At 38.6% G+C, this 21,418-nt stretch overlaps 1 protein-coding gene across 6 annotated transcripts in view; it reads left to right on the plus strand.

Moving 5' to 3' along the window:
- Window positions 1–21,418, plus strand: part of ptprk (protein tyrosine phosphatase receptor type K) — a 119,509-nt gene that overhangs the window by 90,747 nt on the left and 7,344 nt on the right. For 2 of the 6 annotated variants that reach the window (XM_040124840.1, XM_040124844.1), the window contains 13 exons: window positions 2,198–2,333; window positions 6,047–6,076; window positions 9,399–9,559; window positions 13,397–13,584; window positions 14,148–14,247; window positions 15,400–15,476; window positions 17,608–17,644; window positions 17,771–17,868; window positions 18,342–18,458; window positions 18,750–18,904; window positions 19,069–19,204; window positions 20,282–20,431; window positions 21,123–21,296. In XM_040124840.1, the coding sequence (XP_039980774.1) occupies window positions 2,198–2,333; window positions 6,047–6,076; window positions 9,399–9,559; window positions 13,397–13,584; window positions 14,148–14,247; window positions 15,400–15,476; window positions 17,608–17,644; window positions 17,771–17,868; window positions 18,342–18,458; window positions 18,750–18,904; window positions 19,069–19,204; window positions 20,282–20,431; window positions 21,123–21,296 (1,559 nt within the window). The remainder of the gene's footprint in view (window positions 1–2,197; window positions 2,334–6,046; window positions 6,077–9,398; window positions 9,560–13,396; window positions 13,585–14,147; window positions 14,248–15,399; window positions 15,477–17,607; window positions 17,645–17,770; window positions 17,869–18,341; window positions 18,459–18,749; window positions 18,905–19,068; window positions 19,205–20,281; window positions 20,432–21,122; window positions 21,297–21,418) is intronic. The other 4 variants (XM_040124842.1, XM_040124843.1, XM_040124845.1 and 1 more) reach the window with 4 other exon arrangements.

The raw sequence follows: 21,418 nt of genomic DNA on the forward strand, positions 1-21,418 counted from the left end.
ATTATTTGGATTATCATAATGCATGATAATGTTCTTATGCTGCAGTATGAACTATTCTGGCGTTATGAGATCAGATCACTAAGTAGAGCTTAGGAGCATGAAAACAGATGCTCTCTCTCTCTCTCTCTCTCTCTCTCTCCCTCTCTTTGACTTTCTGTCCATGATCAACAGGCTTTAAACTCCTTTTACGGCGTGCACTCTGCCTGAAACATCATTTGTGAATTATTTTCCAAACAGACGAAATCAGGGAGTTTGGTCAAGTCTCTGAAGTCATCAGGCACAGAGTCTGAGTACAAGCCATACACAGTGACACTGGTGCAGAAACATTAGACAGCTACAGTCAAATCGCATTTTCAGAAGGATTTCCCAATGAGAGCATGATGCCAAGGATAACATGGAATACGATGAAAACACACAGTGCACAAGACACAGAGTCAATTGAGTATTTATTTATTTTTGTATATGTAGTCTATGTCTGTCTTGATTTTTAATGTTTGGTTCAGTGCGTCTGCAGCAAGGAGTAGGGGACGTGGGCCTGGGTGTGGAGCTGGTTCGTGCCATTGGTGATTGTCAGGAGATAAAACAAAATGAATGAGAAGCAGAGATCTCTGTTTTTAATTCAGTGGACCCAGCTCAATAAGATGGTGCAGTCCAGGAATAAACATTGTCAGCTCCCACTGACACCCTGTTACTGTCTTTTCACAGGATTTTTACCATTACACTGTACAAAAATTGTGAAACTGTAAAATTAACTCATTTCTCAGTGATATTTCCAAAGTGATAAAGTTCGGGTTTGTCCAACACTGTGGTTTCTGGTCAAATACCTGCAAAACAAATGACATTTCCATCAGCCTCAGCTGGACTTTGTGTTTAGTACTAATTAGCAAATGTTGGTTGTTGTTGTTAAGATGGTGAACACGGCAAACTTATACCTGCTTAATAAGCAGCATGTTAGTCAGTTGTCATTGAGAGCATGCTGGCATTTAGCTCAAAGCACCACAGTTCCTAAGTATAGCCTCAAAGAGCTACTCTTAGTCTTGTTTCTTTGTGTTGCCAAAGCTATACAAGCTTTATGCCCAGATGTTTACTATAAAACACACTATAATGCTTTACAAGGAATACTTAGAATCTTGATATTTACCTGCTCTCTAGCACAGGGATAATTAAGCCTTCCCATTTAAACGGCTCGTCAGGATATGTTCCTTATCATGCTCACCACTTTCCTGATGTGAGGACGTTTTGTAAATAAATCTTCAGAGAAACCAGCCCATTTCCTAAGGTTGTTTGGTAGCATTCTTTGCCAGGCAGAAGTGACGCAGGGTTGCGTAAACACTTCAAAATAGTGCCAAGATGCTACGTGATTTGTGTTACAGGCTCACAGACAGTTCATGGGAGCAAAATTTCTGAAATGTGAAGCTGAAGATTTAGGGTTCCCGGAAAGTTTAGTTTACCGTTGGTTTTATTTGAACAGAAAACAGAAGATTTGGCCGATTAGAAACGTATCGCTTTTTACCGATATCGCCGAAAACTCACTCAGTTAAAGGAACCCCCAGACGATTAAGATTTTGAAGATTTAATATTAGATTTTCAGTCTTTCAGTTTCTGAAACTACTGCATATTGGAAGCTAGAAAAAAATGTAGCTTGTCAATGAGACGAAATTTACTCGAAACTGGATATTGTATACACATGTAGTCCCCAGTTGGCTGGCATCTTTTTAAAGAAGTGGCTGACCGCTTTCTAACAGCAATGGACATAGTAAGAACAGAAAAGGATCACCAAGCTTGCAGTTGTTTTAGTACTTCAGTGAGGGATATTTCAGAGGCTGTTGTGAGAGAGTACGAAGTGTGAACCAAAAATTGTAAGAAAGAAAAAAACATTTTTCACATCTTTAATTGTGTATTTTTACACATCTGCAGCATTGCTACATGTTGCTATTTTTTTCATTTGTTTCTGCTGATATCATTTCGCACATTTTCACTGAAGGTCACAGACTTAAATAAACACAATATACCCTTTATTTTATTAAATATGTCCATGGATTGGGTATATTTAATGGTAGTTTTCATTTTTGCATCTTGTAGATATATCACTCTTTCCGTATGATTTTGATTATTTTGTCCACTTCTAATACCACTACATCTAATACTTTAGTGAGTCACTTTAGTGATGTTTTTTTTTATTGTCGTTATGTTGTAGGTGCTACAGAGGAGCCAGAAGTCATTCCTGACCCCGCTAAACAGACGGATCGGGTGGTAAAGATCGCTGGGATCAGTGCTGGTGTTCTTGTCTTTATTCTGCTGGTGTTGGTAGCCATCCTTTTGGTCAAGAAGAGGTGAGTGATGATACCTAATCGCGACCACTGAAGAGTTTAACCAAGAGTACAAATAGTACATGAACAGTGCTTCGTGTACACACCAACGCGCATACAGATGCAACAGCACACAGACACAAATGTGCACCTGAATCCATCCTCTTGTTGTGTGTTGGTCCAGTATTTGCTGTAGTAACACCATCTTCCATCCATCCACCATTAACGTTGATCTCCCTTCAGAACCGGTTCGTTCACTACCTGAAGGTTGCTCTGTTTTTAAGGCATCAAATAGCTGAAGGCTTGTTTTCCAGAGATCCATGCGAAAATACGATATTTCCAAAATTAGAAACTCCTGCCTCGCTGTGGTTTTATTTGGTTATTTTGGTGTTAAAGATCTGAGGTCATGTTTTTTTTTTTGTTTGTTCATTTTGTTTTCTTTTTTCTTGTACGCTACGACTGTTGAATCGAACTAGACAAAACAACCAAACGAACCAGTTGACTCAATTGTGAGTATGGAGAGAGAGTGAAAGAGATCCTCAACCAGAAGATATCAAATAACTTTCCAAGATTAATGGATTAAATTAAAAAACATCAAAGACATAAAATACTAAACCTAGAATTAATTATTTTAAGCCACTGGTGCACACACACACATTATCCTGTACACTCTATTAGTGTAGTTAGTAGTTAGTCGGTCAGTTCATTTAGTTTAATGTGTTGTATTAGACTTCACACTTGAAATGGAGTTGTGCTGGTATATTTAAGCATTTTTTTAGAGAGAAGAGAAAAAAGAACAAGTGAACATTAAGACTGAAAGAATATATCAAAATCAATGTCTCCATATATCTCTCATTCTTCACTTCTAGCATTTAGAAGTGTCAGAGTCGGTCCCAATGTTGCTGTAACGTTTTGGCCTCCGTTGTGTTAATTTGGTACAGGGCTCCACCATGTGGCGGCTAGACACAGTCACAACATGAAAAGGCCTGCTGCAGCGCTATCCAGCAGCTGAAACTTACAGGTCCCGTTTGCGATAGATCAAGTTGTGTTCAGGCAATAGTGAGAGAATAACTCACCTTTACAAACCTGGTAATCTTATTCTCATGGATTATTTCTATATATTGTGAGGATGCCTTCTTTGAAAAGTATTTTACAGCTGAAGATGATGGCTATTGTCCTATTTTTATAATAAATTTATAAGACAGGTGTTTGTCTATGAAGCACCAAAAGTCATTTGGTGTTACCACAGAGCTATTTTATTTCCAGCAGTACACATGCACCTCCAGTGAAACAAGTTGTTTAAGATGAGAGCAGTATTATTCACGAACCACTACGGCGTTGCTGGGCCGGCCTTGTCCTCTGACATTCAGTCTTACATCCTAAGTCCTATCCAGCAGTGTAGGAACATCATCAACACTAAATTAGGAAAGTTGGGCACTGAACATCCTGGTTTTCCCAGCTATGACACAACACAAGGGGAGCTCAGAGTTGCTTATTTGAACTGTGCGATATTATCACATCATAAGTCTATGAAGCGGTTCGGAAAACCAGCTTCATGCTTAACCCCCTGCAGCCAAGTCTAGAAGGTTTTGGTTTTCCATAATGTCGCCTCTTTATTGATCAGTGTCTACTTGAGCAACTATGTGTGTGTATGTGTGCATGCACATTTGTAACTCATTTTCATGAGTGTGCTTGTGTGCAGTAATGAACTATTCTCGTGACCTTACACTTAAAATCTGGTTCATCAAAAAGAGAATAATTAGGAATAGAATCTGACAGAAGTGTTTTATATCACATTTATTTCTTATTATAATAAAAAAGTGTTGACTTAAACAGGTTGGTATGTTCGCTGGCAATTACATTACAAGAAATTTAAAATGAATCATCATCAACTTTAGAAGATGCCTCTTTTAGGAAATACTGTGCAGGACATCCTCTGAAGAGTGAGGTATTGCATCTTGCCAGAAGCTTTAGAGAGCAACCGGGAAAAACAGTCTCTCAGTTACAACCAATCATGATCTTTCTCGGCAAATCAAAAACAATCAGAGACATTAAATTACAATCAGTAACGAACTCTCGTCACTGAAGATCTTTGCTCTTGGAGCCCCTGACCTGCATATTTTTATTCCAGTGCTCGTAATGAATTCATGATCCAGGTTTCGTGCCGCGGCTTTAGTGTCAAAGTGTAATTTTTTAATGATGACCAGAGGCCCTGCGCTTTAAGTGTAGGGTGTAAATACTTTTACTTTTACAATAGAAGCTGTTACTATTTCATGATACCCAACAGTGTTTGAAATATACTCACCATCGTCCAAAACCTGAGATGGTTTGAGCCATGGTTTGCACTCAGTGGCCTGATTACTGTAACATGTTTGACTGAATATTATCTGTCCCTTGAGGATTTTAGGCCTTTCGATAATAGACAAATGGTCTAAATTGAAAGAGATCATGGATTTTTTAGGAGGTAACTGTTGTACACAACTGTACACATTCACATTCATGCATCTGGGCAAGAAGCAACTTCTAATAAACTATATCAATAAAGGTTTAAGGGACTGTCTTGTGTAAAATGTCATACTCAGGTCGATTTCTCACAGGTTGAAACAATACCATACAAGCATGAGCAACTAAAAGGGAACCGGAAACAGAACATTTTCAAGTATTATGTTAAAGTATATTTCCATTTACATATATACATTTGGTAACAGAAAAAAAATGTTTTTTATTATTTTGTTTTTTTGTTTTTAGCTAGAATTTTCGTTACATTTATGAGAACATATGACATTGGGCAGCAACAAACTTTGATCGACTCATGACAGATGTCTCCAGATGAAATAACATATTTGCGTATCTCTGCATGGGACAGGAAATTGCCTTTGAGCGACTTGAATTGAGTTCTGAAAAATTGGTTTAAGTTACACTTTAGTTGGTTTTGAGTTGTGACATAATTTCTGTTAAAAAGATAAGTTCACTCAGACATTTTTAGGTTGATTTGTAACTAAACTGACATCCGATATAGCAGTAGTTCACTCAGAAAATGTTATGAATATTGTGAAAAGATTGGCAATTTGATGTCACCCTCATGAGCATGAAGCTACATTGTTGAGTAGTTTTCCCTTCCATAAAGGTTTCTGGGGAGATCAATCTTCATTGTCATTGAACCTTTACAACTTTGAACAATACTGCATCTTTAAAATAGTGGGACATGATGACATCGCTATGACATCATGCTTGCTTTACAGGAAGCGAGCTGCCTGGTGTTGCAGATCGGATAGCTGTGTTTCAGTTTTTTTTACAAAACGTTAGGTGTCAGTAAAAGTGATTGGCTGATCGGGGCTAAATCTCCAATCAGGGTGGTCCAGTTACAGTCAATGCAGCTTAAAAACATTGCATGAATATTTCAAATATAACCCCTCCCAGAAGTAAAGGAGAGAAAGACAGCATGTGGATAGGTCAATAGTGATAGTTTGTTGTTATTTTAGTAACAGCTTTTTAAGTCTTTTAGCTTGTTTTGTAGTATTTATTCAGCATTAAACTTGAGTTTTCACGTTTTCTAAAGAAATAGGGCCCATAGCAATTACAACCCCCCCCTTGCATGACCCTCAAGTTGTAGGAATCAAAAGGTGTTTTCTTCTGTTTCTGCTGTTGCTGGTTGGGACAGTACAGTATTGTCCTAATTTGCATATTCATGACCCTTGTGTCTCATTCTTTGCTTTCTGATTGGCTCACAACCCCAGGAGGACCTACTATTCATACTCTTATTACCTGTAAGTAAACAACCAATCAACAATCAGCTCACCCAGCTGCTGTTATCTTATTGGGCGAATTACTAGTTGGCTAGTTGTTGTTATTTTTAAAGATGCAGTATACTTTTTTCAAGACAAAACACATTTTCAGCTCTGACCAACCAGCCAAAGTCATCCTCATTGATGCCTTGCCAGGGTGGGGGTCAATTCACTTTCATGTCAGTTCAGGATTTTAGTGAATTCCTTATTTCCAACATTTTTATTTATTTAAAACTTCCAGAAATCGAAAATGTTTTTGTTTTTTTGTTATTATGAGAATGTTGATGGTGTGCCAATCTAAAAAATAAAACGAAATAAACAAATGCTGAATCATTAGCAAATTAAATCTCATCTTCGATTAAAGGGACTGAACTGACAGTGAATTGACCTCAGCCCCGGTGTCCTCTACATGCTCCAAAGTTGCTCTGAAGCAGGCTTATAAAGGCCAAAGTTGGCCACAAACCAGAACAAAGCGGGCCAAAGTGGGACGACACGGGCCTAAGCGTGTTATTTGAAAAAAGAATGCTGCACTTGTGACTTGTAGCTCTTTGTGTGCATGTAGTCATGTGATCATCCATCCGCCCATCAAGTCACAGGTATCATGGTAACTCTGCTACACATGCTCGGTGTGTCTCTCCTGTCAGTGGATCTGAAACAGTCGGCTTCCTTTTTGGGACACGTGGTGTCTGATTTTGTGTCGGTACTTCTCATGATGGTTTTTCTTTTGTTGCGGGTACTTCCTTCTCTGCTCTGTCTCTTATTGTCTCTCAGCGGCAGTGACCGCAGTAGATCCCTAAACTTGCACTGCCTTTCAAGAGGTGGGGACTATTTAGCGCACTATTCAGCAGTAACACAAACATAGAACAATAAATTAATTTTTGACATTCATTCATCACCAGCTTTTGTCTGCATTCGCCATGCACCTAAACTCTGATCATTTTATTGAAGCAGAAGTAACAATACCACACTGTACATTTACTCATTTACAAGCAAAAGTACTGCGTTCAAAAATTTACTTAAGTAAAAATACAGAAGTATTATCAGCAGTGTGTTTCATGACAGCAGTGTCATTATGCAGAACGGTATATTATTGGATCCTTATTATTTATGCATTAATCTAATACTTAAATCTTGTAGTTGGTTTTAAATGCTTCATGTATTTTTAGTTACTGTTACATGTAGATTAACAATAAAAAATGCATCATACCTTATAAGCTCATCGTATAAATTAATATGAATCTGTGAAGTAATCACAGCTGTTAAATAAAAGAGAAGTCAAAAGAGGAACGTTTCTCAACGTTTACCAGGAAGTGGCTGTTTTCCAAGAAGTTTGAGTAAAATGGCAAGACAATTTGGCATCTATTCAAATACATTTATCAGGAACAACATTTACTGATTTAGCCTCATTTTTACTTTTGTTGATCAATAATAAGAGAATTGCAAGGTGTTTTGACATGTTTTTACCGTTTTAAGGAAAGCCATGTTCAATAGATAATATCGTACATGCGCTTAAAATCAATCTATAATATAATTTACAATTCAGGCATAAAAAATACATTAAAAATTCAAATAGAGATCCACTCTAGTTCTGTTCACACCCATCTCTTTTTCTCTGTTTCTTTGTCTCCATTTTATACAGTCTGTACAGTACACAGCACATCTCCTTCTTTCCTTTTTTGATGTTTTCAACCACTAATACACTCACAAACACCAACACAAACAGCTACACTTGGTCGGTAGTTAAATCTGTGTTCCGACTAAGTGTGTGAGTGTGTGTATCTTGTGTGTGTGTGTGTGTGTGTGTGTGTGTGTGTGTGTGTGGTCTTAGAGGTGGAGTTGGTGTATTTTGGGGTCAAGAGGTAAAATGTACCACAAAAAAAAAAAAAAAAATACTACAGCATGCATTTTGTCTGGGAATAGGTCAGAGCCGTACATTGTATCAGTTTGGCAACGATCATCTTTATGAATCCTCTGCGTTCATCAGCTGCAGCCATTTTGTGTCCAAGCTATGGAGAAAATTTTTGAAATTTACAGTATGTTTGGACTCAAACTGCTATACAAATGAGAAACTAACTTTTCTAGAGCATACTGTAAAAAAAACAATGATTGGTTAACTGTAGAGATGTTGTCTTTACTGATTTATATCTATGGCTCTGGGTACATGATGTTCCTGCATGCTCTGTCATGCTTGAAATATTAAGTCCTTGACAATTATTTTCCCTTGGATTTTATGGATTGCACACTTTGCGAGAGTTAAACCTGAAGAGGATACCTTGAAATTTAGATTTTAAGCTGTTATTTTTCTTCTACAGACGCCCATCTCATGATAGAGAAAGGTTTCTTTTGCTTTGAAAACAAAGGCACTACCATATAATTCCACTAAATAAGAACAGCCTGTGAAGAAAAATAGGAGATTTGGATTAAAAATCAGGTATCCCTAGATCGTATCTTTCATTAAAAAAAAGTGTCCCACTTTCTTGTAATGCTGGACTGACTATTTATGACCTGACCTCAAGTCCTACTACTCATATGGTGGTAACTGTGGTACTTTGGTTGGTAAATGGTTTTCCCTGGGCTACTATAGAGCACAAGTCATTCCCCTACTGTGGTTTTAATGGATTTTTCCTGTCTTTGCTGTCGGATGAAAACCTAATATTTCATATTTTGGGGATTTCTTTTTCCTTTTTGGGGGGTCTTTTTGAATGTTTTTATTTGCCTCGTTGAAAGCTTCAGTTCTGATAACACAGAAAGCTCATGAAATTACAAAAAAATAAAGAGTTTCAGACAACTGCAAATTGAGTATACTATAAAACTTGTGTTTGGTGGCTTTCATCTGACAGCTCATCTATGGTACCAAGTTTGATAACAGATCTTCCCTTTGCTACTTGTCTGTAGGTCATAGGTAATTTCCCTGGCCTGAATTAGATGCTATTTTCCCTTTGATCCTATAGCCAAGCCTGTTTAATGCTGCCATTCACAAACAAGCCTCTCCTCTACCTTCCTTGCTCGTTCTCTCCTCTTTTCTTCCTCTCTTTTTCTCTTCTCCCCACCTTTCTTCTTTTCTCCTTTTTTTTCTTTCCTGTTGGTTCTAAGCTCGGCGTCTTGAATCAGAAGCCTGCAGCTCCCAGCCAAGCTACTGTTACCAAAAAGAGACCCAAAGATACGAGGTCATACCATACGTGAAGATTCAAACCTTCATTCCATGCAAGGCAAAGCAGAGTGGGGCTGTGGTCTGCAGGCTAGCTGATGTTTTTGTGTATTTGTTTGTAAGAAGCCTGACTGAGTCCGTCTCTGCCCCTGACAGGAAGCTGGCTAAAAAACGTAAAGATGCCATCGGAACAACACGGCAGGAAATGACACACATGGTGAATGCTATGGACCGCAGCTATGCTGACCAGAGCACTCTGCATGGAGAAGACCCCATGGCTGTGACGTTCATGGACTCACACAACTACAACAACAGATGTAGGTTCATAAGAAAGAGTATTATTATTGTAATTTTTATCCCTTTAAAGTACATCGTCCCACCCATGGGACTCCTTGGCCTTGGTAGCACTGTTTCAGTTGTCAAGTCGTCACAGAACCTTGACAAATTATACATTGTTTGACAGTCTCCTGATTCTGTCTGTGCAAAGCATTTTATGATCCCCATATCACTGACACAGCTGTTGACGAAGAATTGGTTAAGACCTGGGGCTCCAAAGTGTTTTCCACACAAAAGGTGCTACCACAGACCTTGTAGTCCCTTTTATGCCAACTCTACTCATTCTGACTTTTTGGTTGGTTAAAACTTAAAGAGTTGCCTTTCAAATAAATTGGAAATAAATTAGAGCTGCCAATTTCTGGCAAATAGGTTGGTCTGTTAAATGTTCTGAATTATAAAATGTCCATCACAGATTCCCAAAGTCCAAAGTTACATCCTGAAATGTCTTGTTTTGTCCAACCAACAGTTCCAAACCCAAAGATATTCATTTAACAATGATATAAAACAGAGGAAGTCAGCAAATCCTCACATTGAAAAAGTTGGAACTAGGTTATGTTTGGTGTTTTTTGGCCTGAAAAATGACTAAAACGATGAATCAATTATTAAAATAGTTGCTGATCAGAACAGCTGCTAATTAAGGGTTTGTCGATCATCTAAATCAATTAATTGACTGATCATATCAGCTCTAGAAATAACAATCCCAGAATCGATCCAGCCTGATTAGTTTTTCTGTTATAAACGAAAATGAACAAAAACCCATGGCAGAAAGGGTATATGCTCATGTCTTATGTGTGAAGGAGAGATCTGTTGATCATCTGTTTCAAAGAAATGGTTTTAAACGATTTCTGTCTCAAGTTAAAAAATTCATGGCCTTACCAGGCAACACTGAGCAAAGAAAAAAATGTGTAATGGATTTGCCGAGATAGAGGATCTGTAAGATGTAACTTTTCACTCATTTAATTCATGATTGGAGAATATCTAGTGCATCAGAGGCCATACACTACTCCCTTTGTCCTTTGGGAAGCGTTTAGATTGTCACTCTGGGGTCCTCATCTGTGTTTGCGTACTGCTGAAACTGAGAGTATTTCCTGACCATGTTTCCGTCTACAGTGCCCAACGATCCTCTGGTTCCTACTGCTGTGTTAGGTGAGACTCGTACCATGGTTGAATGTATCTCATTTATCACCAGTAAATACCCTGTAGTGATCACCCACCATCGTCATAAAGCCCCTGTGCTTGTAGCCCTGTCCTGTATGTCCCTGTGCATTCTCACATAGGTGCCAGTTTTGTGTAAAAATGCCCTTAACTGTGGCTGTTGGACGTGGTCCAAAGCTTCCGTTACATCCTGTGGCGTCCTGTTGACCTCTGACATTTATGTTTGTGCGGGTGGATAGTTTGGCTTGCTTGAAGTTTCTGTACCATGATGTTGCCCTTTACCTACAATCAGAAGTGCTAAATGTTTAACAAAGGTCACTGCATTATTACCACAAATAGGGAACCATTAACTCTACAATCAGCGCATAGAAGTGAACAAAATTAAAAAGAAATACAGAGAAAATACAAAATGGAACTTTAGATTTGGTTCAAAGGCAATGTGTGTAATGGATTAGAATTTATAAGGATAAATAGCTAAACTGTGTGCTCATCTTTTATCTTTTTTTGCCACGCACTTCCGTTTTTCTGTGTAAAACATGCCCAGTACTAAAAACTCTAACAGCCAAGCACTTCATCCGTCGTCCTGTGTTTTCCCTAGGTTCAGTCATTCCCAATCCCAGCCATGGATTCTGTTTCCTGCTGAGCGTTATTGATATTCACAGTAATTACCATCACTCTCCCTCAGAGACCTCATTATTTCCACGGTTTTGTTTTAAGGCACGCCATCCCCTGTCCTGAAAACGACAGAAACCGAAGCTTGAAAGGAGGCAGGCAATTTGTCACATTGCCGCTGCAAAATGATTGCTGATAAAAATCTGTGACATCAAGTGACAGTGATCAACTTAGTGCCTACAGCTCTGTGTCTTTGGCAGAAGTTTTTCTCTGCTCTGGATCTTGAAGTCTGCTTGAGTATCGACCATCTGTGTTATTCCCTAGGCTTGTTTGTTGCTGATGCCCCAGTCTGAGTGTCTGAATCGTGAAAGCTGTAGTCTTTGCCAAGTTGGGATGTTTCTCCAGCTACAGTGCTGCACTGCGGTGGGTTTATCTTTAGTTTAGTCTAGTGTTGACGCTGCAGCACGATGTGGAGTTCGAACATATCCTTAAGGCCTCTACGATCAACAACGCCACCAAACTGTGTTAATGAACCGTTCCATGGCCTCTAATTTGGAGTGAAGGCTGCAGTTACAATCTGTCCCGACCAATCACATCACAGAGTGGGAAGAAGTAGCAGGAAGTAACGAATTAAAAGGCAGTGTCGGGTCAGGTTTGCCGTTAATTGGCCTGACGAGGGCTTAACAAACCTTTAACAGTCAGTAATGAGCTAACATGTCCTCAGAGCAGAGAAAAGCATCAGTTGGATGAAATAAACAGTGTCAGTTAATAAACAGTGGTAAAGATGAAAACAGTCGGTTGTGCTGCAACCTCAAGCTACTCGATTATACAACCTGTCAGTCTGTACATTTCTCCTGCCAAGTCACATTAACTCCCACAGCACAGAAATGTTCACCTAGAAATTCTGCAACAATTGGACCCTTTAATTACCTGTAACTGAAATACTTTTCCCATGTTTTCATTTATGAAATGCAACGTTAATTATATCCAGATACTATACTCTTATACTAATTAAATCTGTACCTTTCTGCACCTTATAAAAGATTATTTCTTATCTGTGGTTTGAATTAATTGTTTCATTCACAAATTGACTGACGGGTGTTTCTTTGTATGTTCGAGTATGTTAATGTTGGTAATGTTTCTAAATATTTAATTATACCAACTACTTTTAGAATTAGAATGAATGTGGAAGGTGTAGAAAGCTTGTAATAACAGAGTGAAATAAATATTTGAAGCAGCGGCTACTGAAACAAGTAATGTAGTTGTAAGTAGCAGTGGATGATACCATTAGAGGGCGTTGCAGTAGACTTTAGGGCTCATTCTAAGTTGGTGTGTCTGGCGGTTTAGTGTCTTTTATCTTGTTATAGATCTTGTTTTAGTAAAGTGGCAAAATTTAAAAAAGGTCCAACACAACTGATGTGTTTATTATTACATCTTTTTCATCACGCTCCATTGTTTTGTGACGCCATCCGCGGTTTTTTGAATCACCCACTATGTATAAACCTTTGTCCATGTTTAGAGTCTGACTAACACATCCACTTACCCTGCAGTCTGACTAAACCTTTTTGCTCTTTTCTTTTCGTGCTGCTTTGACATGTAGTTCCCATCACAGGTGAGTAAAAAAAAAAGAAAACAAACTGGCAAATGGTTTGTTTGCTCAGTGGGAAAATGCAGTATTTTCTTACCGTAGTACGTCAGAGGCAGAAGCTAGCACCGATTTTGGGAGGACAAAAAAAAGGTTTTGCATACATCTATGTGCTTTCCAAAACAAGTGTTATTTCTAGGGTACTAATCTGCTGGTTTACTTCACTTTATCTAGCTTACCTTATCTTATAGAGGCTTAGAAATCTTTCTGTATTATTTATTGCTCAAAACTAATAAGAAAAATTTGGAGCTCAATTTAATCGTCTTGCACCCAGGACCCTATAAAAACACTACCCTTTTGTAGGACATAGAGTTAGCTATTGGTAAATGAATAAACAAACAAGCAAACAAGTTAAGGTTTTGGTAAATTAACTATTAACCTGAACTAATTCCCTCCCCTCTTATAGATGAGAACCACAGTGGCTCCGCAGCGGAGAACAGCCGGCTTCTGGATGTTCCCCGCTATCACTGTGAAGGCACGGAATCTCCTTATCAGACAGGACAGCTCCACCCTGCTATCAGAGTGGCCGACCTCCTGCAGCACATCAACCTAATGAAAACATCTGACAGCTATGGCTTTAAGGAGGAGTATGAAGTAAGATTATTAATATCAGTACTTTTATTACCCGTTCTAGTAGTGATTAACAGAAGTGTTAGTGGTGTGGTTGGTTACAGCAGCAAAAGCTGCAAACGTATTATTAGTAGCAGCAGTCATGATCATTTTGCTGTTGTTGTTGTTTTTTTAGAAATAGTGAAATATGCAAATGTTATTACCTTGACATGAATGACTCTGATCATATGTCAAGTAGCTGCCAATGCAACAATTAAGATATATTTTTGTTTCATATAGTTCAAGAAAAAGTATAATTGTGTAAATCTGTGATGCTCGGCTTTACATTAAAATAATAAAATGACTTTTAGGGTTAAATTGCCTCGTAATTTGAGGGTATTTTCTGCCTTATTGACTAAACAGGCACCCCTCTTGTTGTTTGTATCTAATATGAATTATCTAACTACTGATGTGCCAATGCAGAAAAAAAAAACCTCTGGAGCAAAACCATCACTCAAGCGTCTCTTTCCTCTCAGAATTATCTTGCAGGAGTTTCACTTTTAAGGATTCATGATGTGTAATTTTCTTTCCTCTTTTCTTGTGTGTTGTTGGTGATACAGAGCTTCTTCGAGGGCCAGTCGGCCTCCTGGGATGTGGCCAAGAAGGAGCAGAACCGCACCAAGAACCGCTATGGGAACATAATAGCATGTAAGCAAGCGAGCAAGATTTATTCATGTATCACTTTTCAAAACAGAAGTTACTGAGTGTTTTACAGGAAGAAGAATAAGGGAAAAAGTTGCAAAGAGCAGCAACAAGCAAAATTATTATTATTATTATTATTATTATTATTATTATTATTATTATTATTAATGATCTTAGTTCACTGTTGACCAGGGAGTCTTAGTTGTGATGCACTGTTGCCTGCAAATGTTGGAACAGGACCATGTCTTTGGGTAACTTTATCAATGTGTTGACAGAATTGTATTGTACAGTATACATGATATTGTTTGGACCTAATGTTTTTATTTGATTGAGTAAAGTTCTTTCATATATGTGTATTTTCATAATCAGACCAAGAGAACCTGTATCTCTTTGACTCAGAACTGATCTATTCTAGAGTCCTGCATTAACCCTAACACAGTATAGGACAGTATTTGATGTTACAGTACAGCAAGAACCACTGACAGCAGTGGAGCATGAAACTTCAAGACCATCAGCTTTACCACTCTTTTCTCCCAAATGTAATGTGTAAGCCTTGGCTTTCCAGATGAGAGAAATGCTGTACATCTGTTCTCTCAAAGCCCCTGAAGAGTTCATTTCAGATTATAAGTATTTCTTCATAACGTTAAATATTCATGACTAAATAGGGAAAAATTAGAGTTGAATTTAAGGAAAAAAACCTCCTTAGATATTATTAATGAAGAGTTTCATACTGAAAAACTCAGCTAATCTGGTCTGTGTGGACACAGTTTGATCAGATTTGATTCACAGTGCTGACAACGGAAGCAAACAACCCCACAACTGTCATTAAATTTGATTCCAATATTGCTAAATCCTGATTTGTGCATGGAATTATGTGATATCATCTTTTTTTCAACTTCAAAAACCGTTGATAAGAGCACAGAGGAAAAAAAAGAAAGAAATGCAGAGATCTCTCGCTTGAAATAAGCGAAACTTTTCCGCTTTAGGCAGATAATACTGTGAACATGTAGGATCCCATCATTCGTTTTTAGAAGCTGATGGGGCTTTAGCTCAACTTATCCCATTTGCTGCTCCCTAACAAATCTTTGCCTCTCGCTCTATGTTTCTGTGTCTCTCCCTTTGCTTTCTCCCACACTGTTCCTCTATGTATTTCCTTAGATGACCATTCAAGGGTTATCCTTCAGCCCATAGAAGACGACCCCTCCTCCGACTACATCAACGCCAACTACATCGATGTAAGTGGAAACGCATCGAATGCTACTATTGGCTCCCAACGAAACCAACGAAACCACACTCCCTCGCTCGTATGTCAGGCCTCTATACCTTTATTGCGTCTACCAGTCATCCATCATACCATTTTACGCATCCAGCCACCCCGACAACACATCAGCATGTGTCTCTCTCAGGTGTCAGTCTTTCTCCCAAGTCTCTTCATTCATTCATTTATATTTTTCCTGATCCAGCCAATTTAAAGGACATTATAGTCTATTTAGTCTGTACAGTTCCATTAGATACGACATTAGAATTTTAATCATCATCTGGATTACTCGGTAGGAGTTGCTCAGTTTTAAAGAAATGTGAGGCATAACCATATGAGGCTAGGAGCTATACAAAGATGAGATGTTATTTTTGTTGTAATTGGACTCTCTTCCAGAGAGACAGTGACTCCAGAAAGTCACTGCCAGCAAGTCAGTACCAACATTTGCAGTACGGATTAAAAAAGCAAGATACATCATGTTAATAGTGGGCTTTTGAGATGCTAGTAGTTGGATTTTCTTGTCTTTGGACAGAGTCAGACTAGCTGTTTCTCCCTGTTCCCATTCTTTGTGCTAAGCTAAGTGGCTGCTAGCTGTAGCTTCATAATTAACATACGGACATGAGAGCGGTATGGATCTTCTCAGCTAACTCTCAGCAAAGAGGCAGAGAAGCATATTCCCTTTAAGCTGCTGCATTTAGCCTTCAGTGCATCCATCTTTTAACTGGACTGTCCATCCATTCATCCATTTTATCTAAATACCATACATTATCTATCTCCTGCTTTTATTTATCATTTTTCTTTCTAAACCTCTTTCCATAAGTCCATCTAAATACCCATCTGTCCATCATCTCCACTCTCCACTCTACTGCCACCTTTACAACAATCATCTGCATGTTAGTCTTTCACATTGTGCTTTTTTTTTAATGCTTACATGCTTATAGCATGCTCTTCTGTTTTATCATTATCTATTACGTGCATGCCATTGCTCACATTACGCTAGAATTACAATGGATTGAGTGGACACTCCCTGGTGTATCCAGCAAATCTGTGTTGGTATTAAAAGGTTGTCACATCGTTTGGACTTTACTGAAAATAAATTGTAGTGACCCTTGACAAAAGAAAGCTGGAAAAACAGCAGCGATATAACTGTAATGTTGGCAAAATGAGATATAAATCAATGTGCGCTGGCTGTGAGGTGGTCCCATGCCATCAGGAAGTGACTTTTCTATTCAATCTAATTCTACATTTTATATCATGTTTTTTTTTTTCCTGCATGACCTGTTCAAACTCCCATTATGTCAATGCAACTTTTCTTTTCTCTGATTGACACTCACTGACATTGTTGTGCTTTCTTTCTTTCCTTCTTTCTTTCTTCCTTCCACTTGTTCCTTTCTGCCTGTGGCTTGGGCTATAGATTTGGCTGTACAGGGATGTAAGTATCACTGTGGATTCTTTCATTCATGCCCCTCAACTTTTACACCTATTGACCGTATACATCCATTCATACACTCGTCCCTACATTTTGAGTCGCTGGGGCCTCTGCCGCATGAGATATTTCACTCCATCTCGCCCTCCCAGAAGTCTTCCCTAAGTCTTACCGTGAGCTGTAAACTTGCTTGTACTTAGTCCCTATTTTTGTCTTGTTGCCATCAGGAAATCCCATTCAGTGGTGGTCATAGCTCTTTGCACGCCTGACAGTTGTTGTAAAGGTGACAGATATCATCTGTAGATTTTGGCTGAGCCGTACTGTGGGAATAATTTTGCGGCTTCGTTTTGATAGATCAGAAATGTCCGGTACTAGTGTTAAGTGTAAGAGTAATGTCAAATGGCATCACCATGATGAGACGACCAACTTTCCGAATTCCGTGATGAATAAAACAATGGCATTCATTATAATGTATAAATATTTCTCTTAACTTCACTATAAACATCTTGGAGATGCTTCGTAGTGTTTCTTTCGAGAGCAAGATTAGTTTTGACAGTTATCATGTTGCACTGCAGATGTTTCCAAGTGGGACAAGAGTCTCTTTTTTTAACATTTAATTTTAACATGAAACATGCAATTTCGATGCATATTGAGTTTGAATGTTATGGTGTTGTGTTTTCAGGGCTACCAGAGACCAAGTCACTACATTGCTACTCAAGGTAAAATACTACAACAATTCTACATAACTGCTGTTGTACAGGGTGTTACGAATAACAATACCATTTCCTTCACCCAAAGGAATCATACAAAGGACTGAATATATGTCTTTATGTATCTGTGTGCAGGTCCTGTTCATGAGACCGTGTATGACTTCTGGAGGATGGTGTGGCAGGAACAGTCAGCATGCATCGTCATGGTAACCAATCTGGTGGAGGTCGGAAGGGTAAGTTGCTGTTTTCGGCCACACATTTCCCAGCACTCCTTGTTTTATTTTCTTACCCCTTGACATTTTGTGCATTTGAAAACGCATACATGCACGGTGTATTATGTAGCCTATCATCACATGAATAATCAGATAACACAAAAAATAAAATTAAAAAAAAGAACAAGACAAGATTAAGTAACATTCTGAAGCAGCCGTGGCATGTAAGTGATAAAAATGTGTGATATTCTTCAAGAAATGTATTTTTTGATTCTGTTGATGATTCTGTTAATGTAGAAAATGTAGATCAAAGAAATGAATGGCACATCTATGCTGTTAAATTGATGAAGTCTGCAATGTCTACGGCATTATATTATCTTTTTTTCTGTTAGGTAAAATGCTCTATCACACGATTCAGGTCTTTGAATATGTTTCATTATAATCATTATACTTGTATTTGAATAAATCCTAATCTTAAATTTGATTTTTAACAGGTCAAGTGCTATAAGTATTGGCCAGATGATGCAGAGGTGTACGGAGACTTCAAGGTGACTTTTGTGGAGGTTGAACCTCTTGCTGAATATGTGGTTCGCACGTTTACACTGGAGAGGGTGAGTGATATTTTTCTAGCTTACGTTTTTTTTGCAAAATGTCTCTGTGAAATATAAACTTACATAAATGTTGTATTTATTGTGTGTTAAGCGTCATTTAAAGTACTGTACAATTCTTAGCTACATTTGTTAGTCCTTGTTGATGATTCAGTAAAACTAAAACTTGTTTGCAGTGAGATATACAGTGATCAATAAGTTAATCATTTGGAGTCATATTTCACTGAGTGAACAAAATGAATTTTAAAAAAACGTATGAAATGTAACCTAAAGATGTCTTTTGTCTTTATTCAGCGTGGTTTCAATGAGGTGCGCGAAGTCAAGCAGTTCCACTTCACAGGCTGGCCCGATCACGGAGTTCCATATCACGCCACGGGACTGCTGTCCTTCATCCGCAGAGTTAAAATTTCCAATCCACCCTCTGCTGGGCCAATTGTGGTCCACTGCAGGTATAAACACAGCACATGCCGACCCATATTTACTCTACCGCATATAATTAATATTTTCTTTAGATCAGAAATATACATAAATACATATTCATACCAAAACATTCCCTGCTTTGTAGAAATTAAAATTTCCCTCCCTCTCTCTTTCTCTCTCTCTCTGTCTGCAGTGCTGGAGCAGGGCGTACAGGCTGTTTCATAGTCATTGACATCATGCTGGACATGGCGGAGAGAGAAGGAGTGGTTGACATCTACAACTGTGTGAAGGCTCTTCGCTCCAGGAGGATCAACATGGTACAGACTGAGGTGACTGCATTACCCATCCTCCATCTGCATCCACATCTCAGGACATCCTCAGTAAACCCTCACTGTAAGACTCAGCCATCAGCATGGTGCAGGCTGCAGTGACTGCAGCGAGCCGTCTCATACCTGCCACCCATTCAGAAACATGTCCTCCCACTACAGAAACAAAGGAAGCATACAAGTTGTATAGCTTCCTAGGTAAGAGTGTTATCGCGACCCGGACAAAGGTGAAATTCATCTTCATTCATCAAGCCACTTTTTTCAAGGATTTGCAAATATGTTAGTTTGGCACCATCCATTGGCAGGATCAAGAATTATCCTGTGTCGTTCCCCACTGTTTCAGTTGAGCTGACGTGATCCTCAATAAACTTTTAATGAATAAAGTAAAGTCCGAGGACATACAGGTTCAGATAAGAACACGTGCATACCTACTCTGAAGTAACAGTAGTTGTTCTCAAATTGTTAGTTGGTTTTCTGTAATTTTAGAATGAAATATACCATGAAATTGCTAACAATATCTATTTTCTATAAGTTGTTTCTATGGACGCAACAAGGCACAAAGAATTATTTCGATCTCATTTGGATCACAAGCTCCTTTCATTCTTTAATTAACTTTTTTTGTCCACGTTGTAATTATTACCATAATTTTCAAATACTGTGGTCATTATTTATACTACCAGTGCACACTCTTAAATGTATGAAATATTAGTCTGAAGCATTGTAACAGCTCAGACAAAGTTTACGTCATCAATTAGACAACAAAGCGCATTCACACCAGAGCAGCCGCTAAACTGAAGCTGCCGTCATTTATTTGAAAGACCCAAAAATACAGTTTCTCAGAGATGAAGTCACCCAAACCTTCACCGTCATCGCCTCATCTCATTCATAGCTCCATCTCCCATCAGCCACCACTCACTCACAGTGTCTGCATGCACACTTTCATTTGGTATCCCAGCTGCTCGTGTTTTCCATGCGACAAGTTGTGTGTGTTTTATTGTTTACCAATATTTTTTTTTTTTTTATCTAGGAATGAAATATTTGTGTTGACGTGATAATATGTCCTGATTTATACGTCCTCAGGAGCAGTATATATTCATCCATGATGCCATACTAGAGGCTTGTCTATGTGGAGAAACAGCCATACCGGTCTGCGAGTTCAAAGCTGCTTTTTATGAGCTGATCCGCATCGACTCCCAGACCAACTCGTCACATATAAAGGATGAGTTCCAGGTAAAACCTGATGATAATCTCTATCTTCGGCTCTTAAAGTGACACATATCTATACTGTGGGTATCGGACATTCACCTGCTGTAGGTTTGAAACATGCCTGGAAAAAAAGCTACTCTAAAAAGGCTATAGAAGCTGAATTTTCACAGCACAAAACAAATATCAGAGTGACAATAGAAACTCCTTGAGCCACTCCTGTGGCATAATCCACCTCTCTGTTGTTCATCTATATGCTCAGTACGTTCTGCGAACAATAACAGCTTCAACAAAGTATGGCGAAAGCCACTATTTCTGTCAGAGTTTTTGAGATTCTGGAGGATAGTGCAGCAGCTAAGCAGTATATGTAGCCACATTTTCTTTTTTTTTTGAAAGGATCAGCCTCTGAATCCAATCCTTGGCCTTTCTCAAATTCTCAAACCTAAACTCTAACTTTATCCTCTAGCTAGAGCCCACGAGCAACAAAAGTCAAAAACAACTCAAAAAACACTTCAACTGTGTAATTTATACACTTACAGTAAAGGCAAATCTAGTGCTGTGAACGCCAATTTCTCTAGCATGATTTCAGGATGCATGGTCAACTCTTTGGGACCCACCTTTGAATTCCTACTTGCGTGCGGATGTTGTAGCATTCCATAGGAACCTAAAATGTCTTCTCCTCCATATTAAGTTATAGTACGTCCTTCTCTTTGTCCAGACATTAAACTCGGTGACTCCGCAGCCCCAGCCTGAAGACTGCAGCATTGCACTGTTGCCTAGGAACCAAGATAAGAACCGCTTTATGGATGGCCTTCCTCCTGATAGATGCCTACCCTTCCTCATTACGATAGATGGAGAAAGCAGCAACTACATCAACGCTGCTCTGATGGATGTAAGTCTATAACATGCTCATATGCACATAAAATAAGGTTGTGTTATTTTCAACACATCGAGCAAGAGAAGTTTGGGACATTTCACTCCGGGTGCTTTTTGATGAGTACATGTGGAAATAGC

The sequence above is a fragment of the Xiphias gladius genome, chromosome 4, assembly GCF_016859285.1.
Source record: "Xiphias gladius isolate SHS-SW01 ecotype Sanya breed wild chromosome 4, ASM1685928v1, whole genome shotgun sequence".
Classification (NCBI taxonomy): domain Eukaryota; kingdom Metazoa; phylum Chordata; class Actinopteri; order Istiophoriformes; family Xiphiidae; genus Xiphias; species Xiphias gladius.